At 53.4% G+C, this 18,119-nt stretch overlaps 7 protein-coding genes and 1 non-coding gene across 8 annotated transcripts; 5 read left to right on the top strand and 3 right to left on the bottom strand.

The window, feature by feature from the left end:
* Positions 1-166: 166 nt before the first annotated feature.
* On the bottom strand, positions 167-247 carry J4E79_005936. Its single transcript has one exon. It is a non-coding gene; the product is annotated as a tRNA-Ser (tRNA).
* A 981-nt stretch (positions 248-1,228) lies between these two features.
* On the top strand, positions 1,229-3,283 carry J4E79_005937 (uncharacterized protein; the record flags this gene model as incomplete). The annotated part of the gene is made up of 3 exons (XM_049354812.1): positions 1,229-1,288; positions 1,505-2,971; positions 3,026-3,283. 3 exons carry the CDS (start codon positions 1,229-1,231, stop codon positions 3,281-3,283), a joined length of 1,785 nt encoding a protein of 594 aa, XP_049210935.1.
* Positions 3,284-3,750: 467 nt separating this feature from the next.
* Positions 3,751-5,454, top strand: J4E79_005938 (uncharacterized protein; the record flags this gene model as incomplete). Its single annotated transcript, XM_049354813.1, has 1 exon — positions 3,751-5,454. One exon carries the CDS (start codon positions 3,751-3,753, stop codon positions 5,452-5,454), a length of 1,704 nt encoding a protein of 567 aa, XP_049210936.1.
* Positions 5,455-5,697: 243 nt separating this feature from the next.
* Positions 5,698-6,097, top strand: J4E79_005939 (uncharacterized protein; the record flags this gene model as incomplete). The annotated part of the gene is made up of 2 exons (XM_049354814.1): positions 5,698-6,024; positions 6,071-6,097. The coding sequence occupies 2 exons, from the start codon at positions 5,698-5,700 to the stop codon at positions 6,095-6,097; spliced, it is 354 nt and encodes a 117-aa protein (XP_049210937.1).
* Positions 6,098-8,918: 2,821 nt separating this feature from the next.
* Positions 8,919-9,786, top strand: J4E79_005940 (uncharacterized protein; the record flags this gene model as incomplete). Its single annotated transcript, XM_049354815.1, has 3 exons — positions 8,919-9,240; positions 9,292-9,453; positions 9,503-9,786. The coding sequence occupies 3 exons, from the start codon at positions 8,919-8,921 to the stop codon at positions 9,784-9,786; spliced, it is 768 nt and encodes a 255-aa protein (XP_049210938.1).
* A 792-nt stretch (positions 9,787-10,578) lies between these two features.
* Positions 10,579-12,099, bottom strand: J4E79_005941 (uncharacterized protein; the record flags this gene model as incomplete). The annotated part of the gene is made up of 3 exons (XM_049354816.1): positions 10,579-10,950; positions 11,001-11,132; positions 11,182-12,099. The coding sequence occupies 3 exons, from the start codon at positions 12,097-12,099 to the stop codon at positions 10,579-10,581; spliced, it is 1,422 nt and encodes a 473-aa protein (XP_049210939.1).
* Positions 12,100-12,317: 218 nt separating this feature from the next.
* Positions 12,318-12,816, bottom strand: J4E79_005942 (uncharacterized protein; the record flags this gene model as incomplete). Its single annotated transcript, XM_049354817.1, has 2 exons — positions 12,318-12,391; positions 12,456-12,816. The coding sequence occupies 2 exons, from the start codon at positions 12,814-12,816 to the stop codon at positions 12,318-12,320; spliced, it is 435 nt and encodes a 144-aa protein (XP_049210940.1).
* Positions 12,817-16,013: 3,197 nt separating this feature from the next.
* On the top strand, positions 16,014-17,666 carry J4E79_005943 (uncharacterized protein; the record flags this gene model as incomplete). The annotated part of the gene is made up of 1 exon (XM_049354818.1): positions 16,014-17,666. One exon carries the CDS (start codon positions 16,014-16,016, stop codon positions 17,664-17,666), a length of 1,653 nt encoding a protein of 550 aa, XP_049210941.1.
* Positions 17,667-18,119: the final 453 nt, after the last annotated feature.

The following is an 18,119-nucleotide window of genomic DNA, read 5'->3' on the forward strand; positions in this document are numbered from 1 at the left end:
TTTGTATCAGAGCTTACTTTGCCATTCAAGACGTAACTACGTACTGCACTTGCGCCTGAATGATGCAACTGAGCGTGTATAGCTGATTGACCCCTCGACTCAGGCAAAAAAGATGGATTCCACCAAGCGAAGTCCTCTGTCAGGAGGATGCAATGGCCAAAAAGATCGACGTTGGCCAGATTCGAACTGACGCTCCCGAAGGAACAAGATTTCTAGTCTTGCGCGATAACCACTCCGCCACAACGCCCCCGTCTTATTGGTTGATGGAGAGAAGCAGAGGCTGTGCATTTATAATCCAGATGATAAAGCGTTGCGGCCGAAGAGGGCGGCAGCGTATCTCGTACAACATAGTCGGGCCGCTTTAGTCCACCGAGTACGCCGGATCTTAGTCCATCCCCCGGAAGGTTCCATGGCACGAACGAAACCTCCATAGCCTGCCCTAAAACAAAGTTTGGACGTTTTCAAACTTCCCGTCCCCATCTGAGCCAGCGAACTCAAAACACGTGCAATCTGCCTTGAACGTTCTAGATCACATCGTTCACGATCTGTTCACGAACTGCTCACATCGATTGTCCAGTGTCATCACTCGGCGATCGGATCTCGCCAGACTAGCCGCACGAGGAACTCGTGTTCGTTGAGTTTGCCCTGCAATCAAAATCTGCACGGACGTCACGTCTGAACACCCAAACACCCGTTCCTCGCATGTCTTGGGCCATTCAACGACACAATGTCACAATTTTCGAGTTGAAGTTTACGGCCGAGTACCCGGCGGCATCAACTCCAGATGCAGAAAGAACGACGAAGAGCCAATCGTCCAGCTTCCTCGACAGGGTAACGCGCGACAGGAAACGTGCGCGCTAGCGCTAGGCGTTCCGTCTCATCACCGCCCTTCTGCATGCTGAGAAACCCGTTGCCTTGGTCATTGAGTCCGTCGGAACGCCAACGTCCCGCCATAAGCTCGGCCGTTACAACACGACATGCGTCAGTACGGTCGGAATGGTCGTCTTGGTTTGCAGTCAGAAACACGCGTCGACGTCTATCGTGACCAGCCAAGCGCAATTTCACCTGAGCAAAAGTCGCCGTCTATCCTTTCGTCATCAGTACATCGCTGGGAAAATCACTTCTAACTTCTAATACTTCTACCTAATCTTTACTATCAGCTGCAATCGTCTGAAGGCTTCGTCTACCGTCGTCTACCGTACCCTTGATGCGATAACGCTAGTCCAGCATGGTGTATCGCGGGAGACCGTCAACAGGGTGCAAGAAGTGTCGCGAGAGAAAGATCAAGGTACGTCCAACTCTCTTATATGTAATCATGTAACCTGGCTTGGTTTTCCGACAAGGGCATGCAGTGTGCGGTGTTCGCGTTGGGCGCCGCAACCCGCGACTAGCTTCTTCCCAACGCGGTATCCTGTGCGAGAGGCTATCCGCAGACACAGCACCCATTCGCAGCGGGAATTCTGTCCGTCCGACTTCTTGACTCGAGTCGCTGACTAGATTGTAGTGCGATGAACGGCCAGAGGGCTGTATCAAGTGTGCCGAACGCAACTTCAAATGCCCGGGATACGATCGAACCGTCGACGCCTTCTTCCACGACGAGACCAAACATGTGCAGACAAAAGCAAAGATATCGAACGCAAAAGCCATCGCCGCACGTGATGCGCGAGATATCAGAGATGTACGCGAGGCCTATCTCCAGATCATGGCGAAACAATGTCCGGGGACCGCCATAACCGCGTCGCTCATCGATCAAGGCATCAGCTTCTTCATGTCGTACTATTGCACAGGAGTAGACCAGCCGTCCATACAGTCAATCGAGTACCAGCAACATCTGTCTACGCATGGCTTCCATCCGCTCGTCTCTACGACCATGACAGCGCTGGGCATCGCCGGTGTAGCCAACCTCTACATGGACCCTCGTCTCAAAGCCGAAGCGACACGCTGGTATCTTGAGGCTATCAAGATGGCCAACAAGGCAATCTCTTCGCCTGAAGCTGTCAAGGAGGACAGTACTCTGACCGCCGTCAACCTGCTCAGTATGTTCGAAGCAACGTTCAACGACACCTCCCTCGCTGGATGGAGTAACCACGTCGATGGTGCTGCATCTCTCATCAGACTCAGAGGCATGGAGCAATTCTCCACTCCCGCAGGACAACGCATGTACCTCCACACTGTTGGCCTACTCACTATGAACTGCATGGGAAAGGGCATTCCCCTTCCTCAATATGTTCACGATCTGAACAGCGAAGTCATGAAGCATTTGGATACACACGACCCCAGAAACCGATTCTTCTTCCTCCACATCAAGACCATCGACCTACGAGCTCGCATCCTCAATCAGTCCGCGTTCGCGCTGTCGGAAATTATAGAATCAGCACTCGAACTTGAAGACATCGCTGTCAACATCTTCAAGGATCAAGGGGCAGACTGGGACTACGACGTCGTGCATTGCGAGAAGAGTGAACGTATCTTTGAAAACTACTACCACGTCTACCCGACCGCGACAGCAGCTCAGACTTGGAACTGGGTGCGCTACAACAGAATCTACTTCCACGACATTATCCGGAACTGCATCCTGGCAGGGTTCGCAACTAGCCCACCGACCCTTGCTGGCAGCAGATACCACGAGCAGCTAGCAAAAAGCGCTCGCATGTTGTACCAGTTGCAGTCCGATATCATAGCAAGCATGCCCCAGTTCATGCATGATGTTCCCGATTCTGCGCCGAGCAGAGCGACGACCCCACCCGATGACGATTACGACGAACCGCGCACGTCAGGACGAGGCGCACCATGGACGGCATCCGCTGCGCCAGCAAGCCCATACCGTATAGCCCTCAAATCTCTTGATGGCAACTTCCGAGGTAACACATACGGGCTCGTCAAAGCTCTTCTGGGGAACGGATCTGTGAAGGACCGGCTTCCTATCGTACGCGTCGCGGGAGGATACAGTACTGTATGGGCGCTTTACGTGGTACGTCTATTCATCGTCAGCATGCGTTCTTGCTACTAACAACCAATGTTTTAGGCCGCCGCCATGCCCATGGCCTCACCTGAAAGCCAAGACTTTGTCCAAAAGTACATGTCGCGCATCGAGCACGAGTTCGGCATCAAACAAGCCCGCGTCTTGGGCCAGGCCCTGCGCCTCAAGCGGTATCTCGACCAAAAAGGCGCGATTGCGTTTGGTATCTGTCCGGAGTACCTACCGCCCGATGGGACAGAAACATATGTTTCGCATCAGCATTTATACAGCAAGGTTGTCGAGGAGACGGACGAGTCGCCGTAGAAGTCGTTCGTTGACGATTGAGATGTGGGGTCAGACGAGGCTGGTTCTCGAGTCTTCGGTACGGCAAAGTCTGTAGACGCTGTTAGCGACGACCCGGGTGTAGCAAGACTCGGTCAACTCCACGGGTTCTGCAGTACTACCGAGTATTAGCAAAGGCTCGAGCAACGTCGCAAACAGTCTGTGCAAGGCGGAGAACGGGAATAGTGGTCCTCCGGCGTACACATCGGCTTCTACCGGTCGGGCTACGGCTTCGTTTACGCTACAAGTATCAGCGGGACAATGAATACTTCACAAACGCGCTCGTGCGTACCGTACCGCCCACTGCGGGCAAATGTTCTGCCGCCGCACGATGCATTTATACCCCTCCTTTCTTCGAGCCCCAGGATATCTTGAGCGTCCAGACTGCACGCCTTCCGCAGTCACTTTGCACCAGACTCGACCTCGTCGACGAGGAGCTTCTGTCAGCCATGTCGATTCCCTTCCTCCCACAGCCGGGCTCGCCTTTGCTTCAACTTCCCGGAGAGCTCCGCAACAAGATTCATCGGAACGTCTTCAAGCAGGAGGGCCACATCTTACTGGTACCATCAACCGTCGTACCGGGGCCGATCATGGTTCGCGCGATTCCAGACATCGAATTGCTTAGTACCTGCCGCCAGTTTTACCACGAAGCCAGAAGTATACTTTTCTCGGACAACACCTTCATGCTCTCTACGCAGATGGACGCTTTCACCGACGCTTCGACCCTGGGACTCCTGAGCATGTGGATGGCAAGTCTTGGTTCCAACCTCGATTACGTGCGCAAAGTCGTCATCGATCTCGAGCCTCTTTGCCCGGGACTATGCCAGCCTGCCAATGATAGGATCGACCTGAAACCTATCATGATGATGATCTGGCGATATCAGGATATACTCACAAGCCAAGGCAACCGACAGCGCGCCAAGATTGAGGTGTCGTTCGCGTTTTCGGGACGACACCTTCGTTCGCATACTCACTGGGGCATTCCAACCCCATACCCCATCAACGAGTCCAATCTCAATGCGATGATCACACTGTTGACGCCTCAGCGTAGTCCGGAAATGAGCCCCTATCTACGAGCACCCCGGTCGCTTCACAGCATTCAGGCCACACCCGACGGTCTACAAGCCACGTTCATCCTGAGAAGGTCTAGCCATCAACGTCCCGATGATGCCGCCCTTCCAATCATTCCATACGATGTGGACAGCAACGGACAACTTAAAAGGATGCAATTCCTCCCTAACCGGAGGCTCCGTCTTGCGAACCTCCTTTACTCGACCTCGATCAAGCAGAACCTCCTTGGTATGCTTATGGAGTCAAACGACCATCATTGTCTTACATACAACATTGAGAGCCGAACAATCTCACGCCGCCTACCCGAGCTATTTTCGATGAATCGCCAGTTCCGAAGAATTGCCCTCAAACAGTGGCAGCACATACATGTCATTGGAAAGATGACGTCACGTAGCGCGCAGGCTTCGTTTGATGATTTCGCATCGATGCAGGCTTGGTGTGCGGCTAGTGGACTATTCTTCCCTGATAAGTGGGATGAGCGCCCTGAAATTCCACCCACTCTGAAGATGCGCTTTGAGCTGCCGGAGCGAGAGAACTTTTCATGTCTCCGGATCTCGATCACCAACATTATCATGGCAACACTCGAACTCCCTGTGAACTCACGGCTGTGGGTTGAGCAGTTTAATGGCGGCCTGCCCCTGCAAGCCAAGACGGGAATGCTGTACAGACTTCAACGGCAGATGTTTGTCTTTCTCGCCGACGTACTGCACTCACACCCAGATCGCGGTAACGAAGCCTGTCCCGACGTTATCATGGACGGCAAATGTATCATCAGAGACATCGAGTATGAGCGGGATGACGGTAGTAAGTTTACAATCAAGTACGAGAGGGCGGACGAGGACCTTGAAGAAATGGAAGAGGACATCGAAGACTGGATCGGCCATTTCATCGAACAGGAAGAGGTGGATATAGCGGCTTACGTACCCACTATCGCCTACCAAGATGATGACCCTTTCGGCAACATCGTTGAGAAGTTCCGGTACGATTTGAGCGCGCCCCACCACCCTTCTTTGCGCGGAGTGATTACAAAGCTCGCGTGCTTCCTATACGGAGCTGATATAACCGGTGAGTACTGGGACTGATGTTATTGTGGTGGAAGACACGAGAATAGGCATCCAGGTTAAATAGTTTGATGTATGCGGTAGCGGTCAAACAATGTTAAATGATCATCTGAACGTCTCATGCGCCATGTAAAACGCAAAGTGTCATTGTGATCCAGCGCGTATACCTATTGAAGTTTCCTATCCTCTCCCTACATCCTTCGCTTTATACTACGCCAACGTTCGCGAGCATCTCACCCTCATACAATGATTCCGATCGAGATGATGTCTGCGAAAAACACGCTACCACCTCCTTACACGACTTGCCAACTCCGCCGTTACACTCGCTACCCCAAACTCTACGCCGAGCGAAGATATCCGCATCCATCCCCTCCCTCCAGCCAGCCTAGCCAGCCATTCCGGCTCATGAAGCTCCCCGCCGAACTCCGCTGCATGATCTATGCCTCCGCGCTCACCTTTCCCTTCCCCATCGAACTCTGGCCCGAAACCGACAACCACATCGCCTCGCACCAAATTGTGACCGCAAACCGCAACATGCAGTACCTCAAAGCCAAGATGCGGCAGCTCGGCGTGAATTTGAACCTACTGAGAGTAAGTAGGCAGGTAAGACATGAAGCTACGTTTTACTTCTACAGAGAGAACGAGTGGCGTTTCAGCGGGATGAACGGGTGGATGGTCGCAAGCGCGTGGATGTTCACGAGTGCGTTCATGTTCACTTCAAGAGAAAAGTATGCGTGGCAGTACATCAAGTGTATCACATTGCCGTTACCCGTTCGACACACGGCCCAAGGGCGGGCGCAACAGCGATGGGGGATGATTAGGCCGGCAGTAAGTAAGCGCGCGGCTGTCAGACTGGCGAAGCAGATTCCCTTCAACGTTCCCGAGGGATGGACTTATGAGAGTAGTGTTAAGGATGTTTGTGTCGCGTTGGGGAAGTGTATGAATTTGGAGGTGCTGAGACTTGTGCTACCAAGGTGGTGTGATATGGACGTTGTTGATGAGGAGGTGATGAAGGATTGTGCTGGACAGATTGAGCGGTCAAGGGAGGTTGTTGGGGAAGGGTTGAAAGTGGAGTTGGTCAAGCTGAGTGGGGTGAAGACGGCGATAGGAGATTTGATCACGGCGGATGAGAAGCAGGAAAGGTTTGTAAAGGGGCTTACGGAGAAGGGGTGGAAGGTTAGGACAGCGAAGTGCGACAAGTTCGGGAGGTACGATGTTGGGGATATGTGATAGGAGTCAACTATGTGACCCGTCGGTGTTACTCTATCGTCGAGACAAGTCTTCATCCCAAGCACAAGATGCACGGTGAAATTGAACTGAATACGTCTTTCTCTAGGGCATAGCTACCGATCGGAGCTCCTCTTGATCTACGAAGATAGGGACAGTCTCTCTGCCGATTGCATCGGAAGAGGGTCTGGCCTGGAATTGATAAGCTCACCGCTAGCTTCCAATCGATCTAGAACAATACGAAAACCCACGCGGGTTAGCTGGACACGTTCTTATGCGGGCGGATACCAGCAGCCTAGATGAGCGATCCATTTCGGAAGATACGCCACCATGCGATTGGCTGCTGCGGCACCGACGAACTCGGATCTTAGGGGCGTGAAATGACTTTGGTGTTCTTAAAAGTGCGATTGAAGATCTTTCCACACTGTTTCAGTCTCGCAAAATTTTCGTGTCCAATCTGCGCTTGGGCATCATCGCAGCGGTCAAGACGAGTTGTGCATTGCTTCCTCCATGACGACGTGTACAATCGTAGCTATCTGGGTAGATGCATGTTCTTGCAGTACGGCCAAGGATTTGAAGGGGATGATTCTGGACCGGGCTATTATCGTTGCTTGTGCCGTGTCGGGGACTTTCGCAATCGGGAGGAAGTGGAGACGCGCAAACCCCGCGCCACATCCCTGAGCCACATCGTTACGCCACACTTGTCCGGTCCGCTGCTGCGGCCCTACGTGAAACCTGGGCAGTACATTCTTACTTTCGATATTACTCCGTCTTGGACATCACGAATTCGCATTTTCCAAGCATAGCTACAAAGATCTAGAGATCGCAAAGGACCGAACAAGGGTCGTGTCGACGCCGGATTGAAAATAGCAGTCGTGCAATCGGAAGACGACTACCCGATCGCGACCAGCGAAACACGGCACGACACGCGCAGTACCCACGACTCCACGACTCTACGTCGATCAGTAATCGAGGTGCCATGACACAGTACTACTAACTACAACAACATGTGTATTCCGTGGATGGGCTGAGCGTGGTTTGACGACCAGCCTTGGACGTCGTCTCGAGTCGCGACGCAGCTACCTTAGTAACCTCCAGGGCGGTTGGCGTCAGCCGGCTGCATCAACCTGGCAAGCAAGTCCTGTCAGCGACTCTTGAACACGCGGAATCCTAATCAGCGTGGTGAACAGAGGTACACCTAGGAATGGCACCTGGGCGTCATGCACGACACCTGTTTGCGCGACATGACGTGCCAAGACGCCCCGAGCTGGTGTTTTACGCCCTCCAGGAAGCGTCGCGATTGGCGGAGATATCGAAAAGAAAGTCATTGAAACTATCTCACACTCTAGCCAGATTCTAGCGCAAGGCTCGCCCCGTGACACGAATCGCAAATGTGTCTTGGCAGGACCCCAATGATGTTCCCGGAGAAATGCTTGACTGGCCAGACGTTTTCGAACAACGAGCGGAAATTTCAGTTCTCCTTGGCGTTCCAGATAGGTGGTTACGATGTGGATATTTGAGCGGTTTCATGTCAAAGCTTGGCATTTTGGCGAGCGTTGGCGTCGGTGTGACAGGCTGGATCCAGCACTAGTCGATCGGACATGTAACGACTTCCTGGCTTTTGGTGGTAAATCCATTGTCGTGTGCGTTCGTGTGGCGTTCCAGAACACGATGTCTCTCAAGTCGTCTCCCAGAACTTGTCTTTCTGAGATGCAAACTGATGTCTTCTCGCGCTGATGATGATGAGAGTTGAGTCTGGAAGACAAGACGGTGCTTACTGGATAATTCACTCTCTACCAACTCCACAGTACAAATGAGCCTGGCATGGGTGCTATCGAGATATCCCGCCATGAGCGTGTTTCCGACCTCCAAGCCCCACCAGAGCACGGCCCTGACGTCCTCGGAACCCTGCGAGCGTCTTCTTCTGGGCCATCCTACTCACATTCGCATGACACTCTGGGCCTGGGCTCATGAGTACCGCCGGAGAGGAACAGTACCCTGTCTTCCACATGGCACATCTTCGGACGAATGTGGAGTGCCTCAGTGTGGCACCCAGAAGACGAGTTGAGGGGGAGTATAAGTATCACAGCGACCACCGGCAAAAAGGAATCACCACCACCATCACATTCATTCAGTCTATTCTTGCTTGAAGCATCCACTTTCGCTACCTCTTTCAGAGACTTACATTCTTTATACATACTTTGTTCAAAGCATCCTCTTCGACTTTCCAGTTTCGATCAACCAACTCAACCGTCAACATGAAGTTCTCCATCGCCATCGTTGCTGCCATCACTGGCTTCGCCGCCGCCGGCCCTGCCGCCGTTACTCCTAGCGAGTTCTCCTCCTTCGCCAAGCGCGCCTCCCTCCCGATCCCCGCCTCCAAGGGCTCCGTCACCTACAAGGCTCCCCAGCAAGTCAGCGGAACCTTTGATGGTGGCATGAAGACCTACGGCCGTGGTGCTAGCTGCACTGGCCAGGTCGAGGGCGGTGACAAGGACGCTGTCTTCCTCATCAAGAACGGCGGAACTCTCAAGAACGCTATCATCGGAAAGGACCAGATCGAGGGTGTCCACTGCGAGGGTGAGCATCCTTCCGTACAAACAACGAGTCATAGATACTAATCTGAACCAGGATCCTGCACCATCGAGAACGTCTGGTGGGTCGACGTTTGCGAGGATGCGCTTTCCCTCAAGGGTGACGGAAACGCCATGATCAAGGGCGGAGGTGCCCAGGCCGCTGATGACAAGGTCATCCAGCACAACGGAAAGGGCACGGTCACCATTGACGGCTTCAGTAAGTCCCCCGACACTACACTCCTCTGAACACCACTAACAGCCCCCAGCCGTTATGAACTTCGGCAAGCTCTACCGTGCCTGCGGTAACTGCAAGAACAGCGTCGCCCGCTCCGTCGTCATCAAGAACGTCAAGGCCTACAACGGAAAGGTCCTTGCCGGTATCAACCCCAACTTCGGCGGTACCGCTACCATCTCCGGCACCTGCGCTACCTCCGTCAAGACCATCTGCGAGGAGTTCAAGGGCACCAAGCCCGGCTCTGAGCCCAAGTCCGTCTCCAAGGGCCCCTCCGGCAACTGCAAGTACACTGCTTCTGCTGTCAAGTCTTGCTAGACGGGTGATTCGACTCGCTCGGCACTTTAGTCGGGTGAGAGTGGGGAAGTCATTGGAGATGACTGGGTGGTGGATGTGAATTTTGGAACTTTTGAGGATTCTTTGTATATATAACCTTTGCACACATGCAGTGCATGTAATCAACTTGCTTCAGCACATCTCTGTTCTCGATACCATGGTGATCCCAATCTTGCCTCACGCCCGGTTGAGTTTGTTGGTGTGATGCTAAAGTGACAGCGAGGGTGCGACGACTACTCCACAATTGATCGCTGTCCTGCCTAGTCACAGGGCGAGGCATACAAAACTACTGCGCCACAGTAAGGCGTTGTCGTTGAGATTCATCGGTCAGTCTCGGCGTTACTGGGGAACTTTTGTAAGATTGATTAATCTATCGTCGGCTACCTGCACCTCATTAATCTAGTACGGAAGCATCGGAGCTAATGCCTGGGCAGATGAAACACAGTGAGTCTTCTCAAAGCTGTAAAGATCGGCGGTAAGATAGGTGGAGAAGGGTATGACTTTTGGCATTGAAGTTGAAGACAGTAACACGGTTACTGCTTGCGACACAGGCCCACTACATAAGTTGAAAAGGCGCTGTGTGTAGCAACGCGCTTTTGGTTTGAAGGAAACGACAAGCTCATAGGAAAGAAACGGAAGATGTAATACAAGTAAGCGGGGCTGCGACGTCATCGCTGACACTGCGCCGAGCTTTGAAAAGAAGAACAGAAAGCAATTAACTCCGCCACCCTGGGTATAAAGCGCCGGTAATATGCAAGACAAAGGAGCAAACCATCATGCGCCGCTACGCTTCTTCACAGGCGCTTTCTTGCGAGGCGGTTGGCCCGCCGGGTCCTCCGCAACGAAGGTCTCTTCGCGAGCGCGCTTCTTGCCCCTCGAGGCCTTCTTGACCTTTGTGGACTCTTCGCTGTTGGAGCCCTCCTCGCTGTCCTGTTGTTTTGCCTTGTCGTTTTTGTCATCGCCGCCGGGAGAAGTTGTTGTGCTGCTTTCTTGCTTCATCACCTTCTTACCTGCCTTGATCTGATTGCCTTTGTTGACGTTGGCAGTCTTGTTGGTCGCCGTGCGATGGATCAGGTTGCGCGGGTTGGCGATGATGGTATAGAAGCGGGAACCCTTCATGATATCTTGACAAGACGTCTTGGAGTACTGTGTACGGTTAGCATCAAGCTGTGTAATTATCAAGACAAAGTACTTACGTGAAGCAGTTCCCGAAGACCTTCAAATCGATCTTCAAACGTGTAGAACTGGGTAAGCTGACATTGCTCACGCTCGTTCGAGTCAAAGATCTGCTTGGTCCAACCGTCGGTGTGGATTTTGATAAGCTCTTTCTATGTTACGTTAGTGATGGCAGAGGCATACACTTCGGTTTAAACTTACCACAAGCAGGCCAGCAGCTGCATTGTACTCTTCCGGGAAATAGTACTTGGACTTAGAGTTCCACCGATTGTTCGATGACTTGACATCGGCCTTCTCCCGGATGTTTACGACGTTGTGCATTGCCGTGTCAAGAGCATCGACGCATGCCTTGATCTCCACTTCTGTTGTAGGAATGCTCGTATCGTTGGCAGGCGCCTTCCACATCGTACCACTGAACTCAACTCCAGTGTTGGTACGAACCATGGTGATAGACTCGCCCATCTGCCCATCGATACTGAATTTTTCCTTCAACTTCCTGATCGCGGCCCGGGCTTGCTTCTCTTTGTCAAGGATATGCTTGGGTGTACTAGGTTTAGCAGCGCCCGCGCCGTCAGCGCCGTCAGCAGCTTGCTCGCCAGTTCCAGCGTCCTTGTTCTCGGACTGCTGGGGAACAGATGCGTCACCGGTCGCTACTGTGGGGTGCGTGACGGGTGCGCGATGGTTGGTGACAGGCGGGTGGTGCGCCGCCGATGTATCAGGAGTCGCGGATGTGAGTGATGGCGCTGATCTACTGCGTGATTCAGGTACATGTTGCGGCCCTGGTAATCGTTGTGGGCCTGGTGGATGTCGCAGCTGTCCGTACTGCCAGTCTGGTGCACGTTGCGGTCCTGGTGCTTGTGGGGACCATGATGCATATTGCGACCGTGAGGTCGGGCGGGCGACTTCTCCGCGTGGAGTCATTGGTCCACGAAACGTTGATGACGGGTGGCCTGCTGTTGACGGGTAGAGCGTGAATGGCGCGTGACCCGGCTCTGGCACAGGGCCTCCGAGATGTGCGAGTGCGTGACGAGAGTCTGGTCCACGATGAGGTGGTGGCGTGATAGAGGGCGATGATGCAGTGCTCAGAGGCTGCGCATAGCCTGGCGGCGGTCCTTGCATCCTGGATGAGCGGCTTGTATGTGATGTATGAACAGGCGATGATGAATAGTTCCGAGGGATTCCAAGGTCTTGCACTTGCCTATGGCCCAGCGCTGGGTCCCGACGTATGAAAAGCGGACGGCCGCTCGATGACGCCGGGGTCGGCGTTGAGATCTGATTCCCGAATGGCGCATTCGCCGACCCACTGATCGAGGTGGGCGTTGGTGTACGATCATGCGCTAAGACTGGATGTCCAGTGTTTTGCACTGGGTTAGGAGCAGTCGGGGGATACGTAAAGTCGTTTCCCAAGCTGCTGGGCGAGCCTAGAAGAAGTCAGTGTGAGCGCGCGAGACAGAGTGTATATCATATCGACTTACCGAAGGCTACGTTATTCTCTGGCTGATACTGTTGGCCAGCCTCTAGGTGACTGTAACCTCCTTGCAAGTTCCAGTCAGCGGCCGACTGTCCTGGTACGCTGTCGCTAGAAGTGTACATGTTGTCTTGGAAGTTAGACCAGTTGCTGTTGTCTACGGAGCTCTCAGAAGGGTAGATTGGCCAGTTGTTGCCGTGATAAAACTCGCTGGGATCGTTCTGCCTGAAGCCGTCCTGTTCGATGGAGCCAGGATGTGTTGAAGCTACCGGCGCGATAGAAGAGCTCGATGAAGTAGGGTTCTCCTGCATGAAATTCGCAAAAAAATGGTAGTCGATTTCCTCGGTGATTGAGCCGTCGTTGTTCATAGCGGAGGGGTCGCTGGAATTCATTGTAGAGATGTCGTCGTCGTATACAATGAATCTTGTGGGTTGCAGTTGTGAATCGAAGTGGTTGAGGGGGGTAATCTTTCCTTGAGAGTTCGAAATGGAGCCCCAGAAATACTCTCACGGGGGTACCACGCGCTAGGAGTTTGTTTGTGGCGCGGAGCAGAGGGCTCCCAACTGGGATAGAGTGGGTCGAAGGGTGAATCACGTGTTCACACGGCGGTCGCTCCAAGGCGGGGGAGGGGCGATTAAGGAGGAAATCACTGCAGCGCCAAGCCCAAAGCGTGAGGGCGACCGAAGTGTTCATGCAGGCGGCAAAACTAGTAGCGATACTACGTATCAACTTTGGCGGCATCGCGCTGTTTCTTGCTAGCCAAGTATATAAACTCAACTAAACCAAGTATAAGTAAGCCAGAGCCCCTCGAAGCTGTCTAATATAGCGAAATGTAAGTGCAAGACTCCTACTGTCGACTGTATATATCTCTTTCTAGGCTTGTCCTGCTGCATCCTTTCCGCCGTACCATTCCAAATGGTACGAACTTGGTGAATGGGGTTTGAAAGACAGTCCTCAAGGGGATGTGAAAGAGCAAGGAAAGCGAGATTGCTTGCGGGACCGGGAAAGACAGCCTACCCATAAGTGTTCGAGGATTCCACGTCACTACTTGACTACTACCGCCCAGGTGTTTGTCTCAACCGACAAAGCACTCCCAGATGTTGCACTCGACAAACTATTCCAGCAAACGCAAAGACTCTTCCAAGATCAACCCTGACAGCTGCGCCGCTCAACCGAGCATGCTCGCTTCGCCTGGAATAGTAAGCGGGAGACGACAATACCGACTCAACTAACCTCCAGGTAGACGTTTGCTGTGTCGTGCTGCCTCAACCAAGGCATGCCAAATGGAGCAACCAAGAAACCCGATCTCTATTGGACTTTCAGTCGGATCAGAGAGCTCAAGACAAAGAAAGCAAGTCCATCCATCAGCCGCTCGGTAGCTTATGACTCGGACGGTATTGTGTCTTTGACGGCACGTGCTCGCTGATATTCGCGACAAGAACTTTCTTCGAAATCATGCCGAAGGCAGCGTCTTCAATTATGAGATCTGAAAAGGAGAAGTCGAGCGATTGAATGTGATGGCGACGCGGAGCGAGCCCATCAACCTGCAGTCGCTGCAGCCGCGCGTTCGCCGCGGAGAGTGGCGCATCGCGACAGTCCGAGGAGCATTCCCCTGGACATGGCTGTACTCGATGAAAGCTTACGGAAGTGTGCAGCACCAGTCCTCGCAAGAAGCAAGAAGCGGCCGTGCACCAGGCGAAGTCCATGAAGGTTTGTCGTTGATTTTGAGGTGGGATCAATGCGCGCTAGCGACGGCGAGCCTGCTGCCCCTCGTTCCTTCCCTCCTTCTCCGCAACGTCCAACTTCGTCCGCTTCCACCAAACGTCGACAGCATCGTCAATCTCGCCACCGCCGGGACCTTCTCTGTATTGGTACTTTCACCCACTTGAGTGGCAATGAACTGTGTCCTCATGTGACAACGATCCAACCATTTCCCGACGCTGGCTTCGATGGCTGTGCTGCCATAAAAGTCGACGGGCTACGCCGACGCCCACCACCACCACCGCGACCCTCACAATGCTGCACCGAACGCGATCTTGCCAACGCTTCTCCGATTGAGATCATCGGGAACACAGGCCCAGCTGACAGCGTGGTACCGTCACTGCCCTTTTGACGAGTCTGATGACCGCCATCGTCCTAGACAAACATGACAAACATGCCAAGGCAACATTCCCTCCTTGCCGCGCACCAGCCAGTTTAGGTATGCAAACTCATTGGCCTTCGAAACCTTTTGCACTCACACTGACAACCACTAGCATCCAACTCTTCCCCACACACCGCGATGGCATACCACGTCGTGGTCGTGCGGCTACCGATGCCTTCTAGCCATTCAAGTGGCGCAACCACGACTGCACCTCACCGAAGGAACATCTCCTAAGCAAGAGCGAATTCCAACGCGAGAATACTGTACTCAAGTGTAATGAGAGTACCCTCTTCCACCTTATCTTTTCCCGGTCTCGTCCCTGATCAAAAATGTCCACCTTCCCGCAGGGTAAGGAGGTCACATGACGCATCCCGCCTGGACCGCTCTTGCTTGGAAAGACCCCGGTGATACCTGAAAGAGAAGGGACTACATTATCTCATGATACTGTGTCGCATGAAGTGTATTGCTGCTTGCCAGTCTTGGTCGACGAAGATCTGTTCGCGTCTTTATGATATGGACTTGCAGGACATACAACGCCCCATGAGAAAGCCGGACAGAACGCGCGTAGGTCTGACAAGATGTTGCTTTGCTTGCAACCGAACGGTGTGTAGTCGGTTGCGCGCTCTGTCGCTGCCAGCTGCAATCGCACATGCTGACGGGCCTGCGACGGCCTCGCGCATCCGTATTGTCGCCGGTCTTCATAAGGTTCCTATGGTACGCCATTAGCTCTTATGTCTTTCAGTTCAACAAGAAGTCATTCTATGTAAGGTAGTCAGTGTGTTAACATAGGTCACAGGCAACATCGCACGCGACAAGGCCATATCGCACGACGCCGACCTCGCGCAGTATCCCAGGCAAGACGGACATCACGACACCACACGCTATCGACATGCAGCAAGTGCTACGAGGTCTTGTGGATCGGGGCAATGGGTCGTGGGTGTAGCAAACGCTCAGGTCCTAGGTGAATGCGAGGATGCCAAGACCCTTGGACGCACGTTACTCACGCCTGTGCTGTCGATACGCACGCAGGCCCCCCAGCAACAGGCACCGATCATAACAACAGACCTTTGTCTTCTTTCACAGAACGCACCTGATATCCTCTTGGCTTACAAATCGTCCGCGCTTGTCAGAGTCGACCTTCAATTTCCTACTTCACTCCGTCGTCGCCTAGGTAAACATTACGCCATACCTACTTCAATACCCGTGGACGCATCTTTTCACTAGCGGCGCAGTCAGCCTTGCACATATAAAGATCGGGGGACGCAAGCGTTTCACCTCTCACGCCGTGTAGAGTAATAACAGTTTTTTCAGTAAGTTCCACCAGAGCTGGAGTATAGATGCTGGGGTTCACTAACAGGTGTCTTAGTTGCAAGCAGTAACCGTTGAAACCAAAACCCCAGCCGCCGCCCCAAGTACCCCAATATGACCAACCACGACCCCGATAAGGACACCCCCAAGGGCATAGCCAACAAGAACCTAATGGTGATTGAGAGCCAGACTGCATCTCCCTCAACTCCCGTTGGTGCTCGTGCTCCCGTTCCCTTCGGTCCTCCCATTCCCCGCCTTGCGGACACGCGCCTGGAAAAGGTCCCCGGCGGTCTCAAGGATCCGTCTCGCCTTAAGACCAAGATTTCCCAGCTTCTGGACAAGGACGATGACTATCCAGAGGTCGATGGCTTCCGCTTCAAGACCCTAGAAGAAGCTAGGGCGCCCATGGACGAGCCTCAGTGGTATTCTCCAGAGGTCGATTCCTCCATCCCCGAGACCGACGCAGAGTATCGTAAGTTCGTCAAAATGTTGATGCTAGCTTTCAAGGATATGACGCGCGCCAAGGACACCAAGGGTAACGCTTACCGCAAGCGGCTAACTCCGGGTGAAGGTGTCTATTACCAGGACTGGGCTATTGAAGCGTGCTCCTGGGACATCGTCGGCATGGCCAAGGACATTCACCTGAACGGCTTCAAGGTCCGCATCTACGATAAGTCCATCATCGACAACATCAGCCAGACCAAGGACTGGACCTTCGGACAGCGTATAGAATGGATCTGTGCGGTGCTGAGGACCTCCAAGCAGGTTGGCGTTACTCTGATGAAGAACGAGAAGACCTGGACTACTATTGGCGCTCCCCACAAGCTGTACAGTAGCACCATCGTCAACTGCGTCTCGAACGCGCACCGCGGCCAGTGGATCAAGGTCGGCCGTGACAACGACCAGCACCACCAGAATCGTCCGATTCGGGGTAGGCGTACTGCGGCTGAGATGATCGCGTCCGGTGACAACGATGACACTGATGATCCTGGAGTGACTCCGGGGTCCCAGATGATGTTACAACCGCGACAGTCGGCTCAGAAGCGCCAGAAGCGTAGTCAACCGGGTATGAATGTCATTCAGCGTGACCACCCAGCCATGGCCACTGACTCTGAAGGCGAGATGTCTCCCGGAAAGATGAAGAAGAAGCGCAAGACCACAACCCAGTACAACTCGTCATCCCCCACCTACGTTGTTCAGTCAGAGACTTCGGCATCTCAGCCGGACGAACAGTACCCTGGTGCTGCTATGGGCGTTACGTTTTCGAATGTACTTCCCGTGAAGCATGTCGTCGCTGTCCCCGTGCAAGCTGCTCGAAAGAATGGTGCCCAAGCTGATGATGTTGTCTTCAAGGATGCTTTCAGCAAGGACGTGTTCAGCGAGGGTGCTAGTAGCAAGAACGTCTCTAGAGACGGCGGTGACGGCTCCTCCGAGGACAAGGGCAGGAAGAAGAAGAAGGACACCGGTTTCGTCAACTACCACTGCGGCACCAAGGGCATCGACGAGCTTGACTCTGACAGCTCTGAGCTCTCCGATGCACCTGATGATCTGCTATCTCCTGGCTCTGGCTCTGGCTCTCCAACTCCCAACCACAAGCAGAAGGAGCTGCTGGACGACCCCGAGGACAAGGTTTCCATTGAGGAGTACGCCAAGCTTCGGGGTGAAATGGATGAGCTGAAGGCGGCGCAAGCTGAGACCGACAAGATTCTGGCGGCACTCCGCGCGGAGAACGCGCGCTCGTTGGCCTCGTTCCATCAGGGCTCTTGATTAGCACGAGATGGCAACGCCTCATCGCAACCCCATGCGGAAAAACAAACTGAAAAGTGCGCACAGTGATTTTGCCCTGCCTTTCGGTAAGACAAGATTCGGAATGGAGTTCACATGGAGATAGTTCACGGCTTGGAGGTTGAAGTAGCACATGAAGTCACGACGATTAGACTGTAGTTCTTGATTACTGAACAACGTCGCGACGGATTAATACAAATACGTTGAAAAACATCCTTGCCTTACCTTGTCTGCGTGATTAAATTGATGTCCATGTCGTGTGTATGCAGGTCGGTGATACTAACCTTCTTGCGGTCAATCTTAGATACGTCAGCGCTAAACTTTATCACCAGTAACCTCGGAACCTGAGCTCCCTGCTTTGCAAGAAACGCGACGCGCAGCGAAATCCGACCGCCCGACCGTCCGACCGCAGCTATGCCTTATATCATACCAGCA

Source organism: Alternaria viburni (genome assembly GCF_023758015.1).
Source record: "Alternaria viburni strain BMP 2772 chromosome Unknown scaffold_11, whole genome shotgun sequence".
Taxonomy (NCBI): Eukaryota; Fungi; Ascomycota; class Dothideomycetes; order Pleosporales; family Pleosporaceae; genus Alternaria; species Alternaria viburni.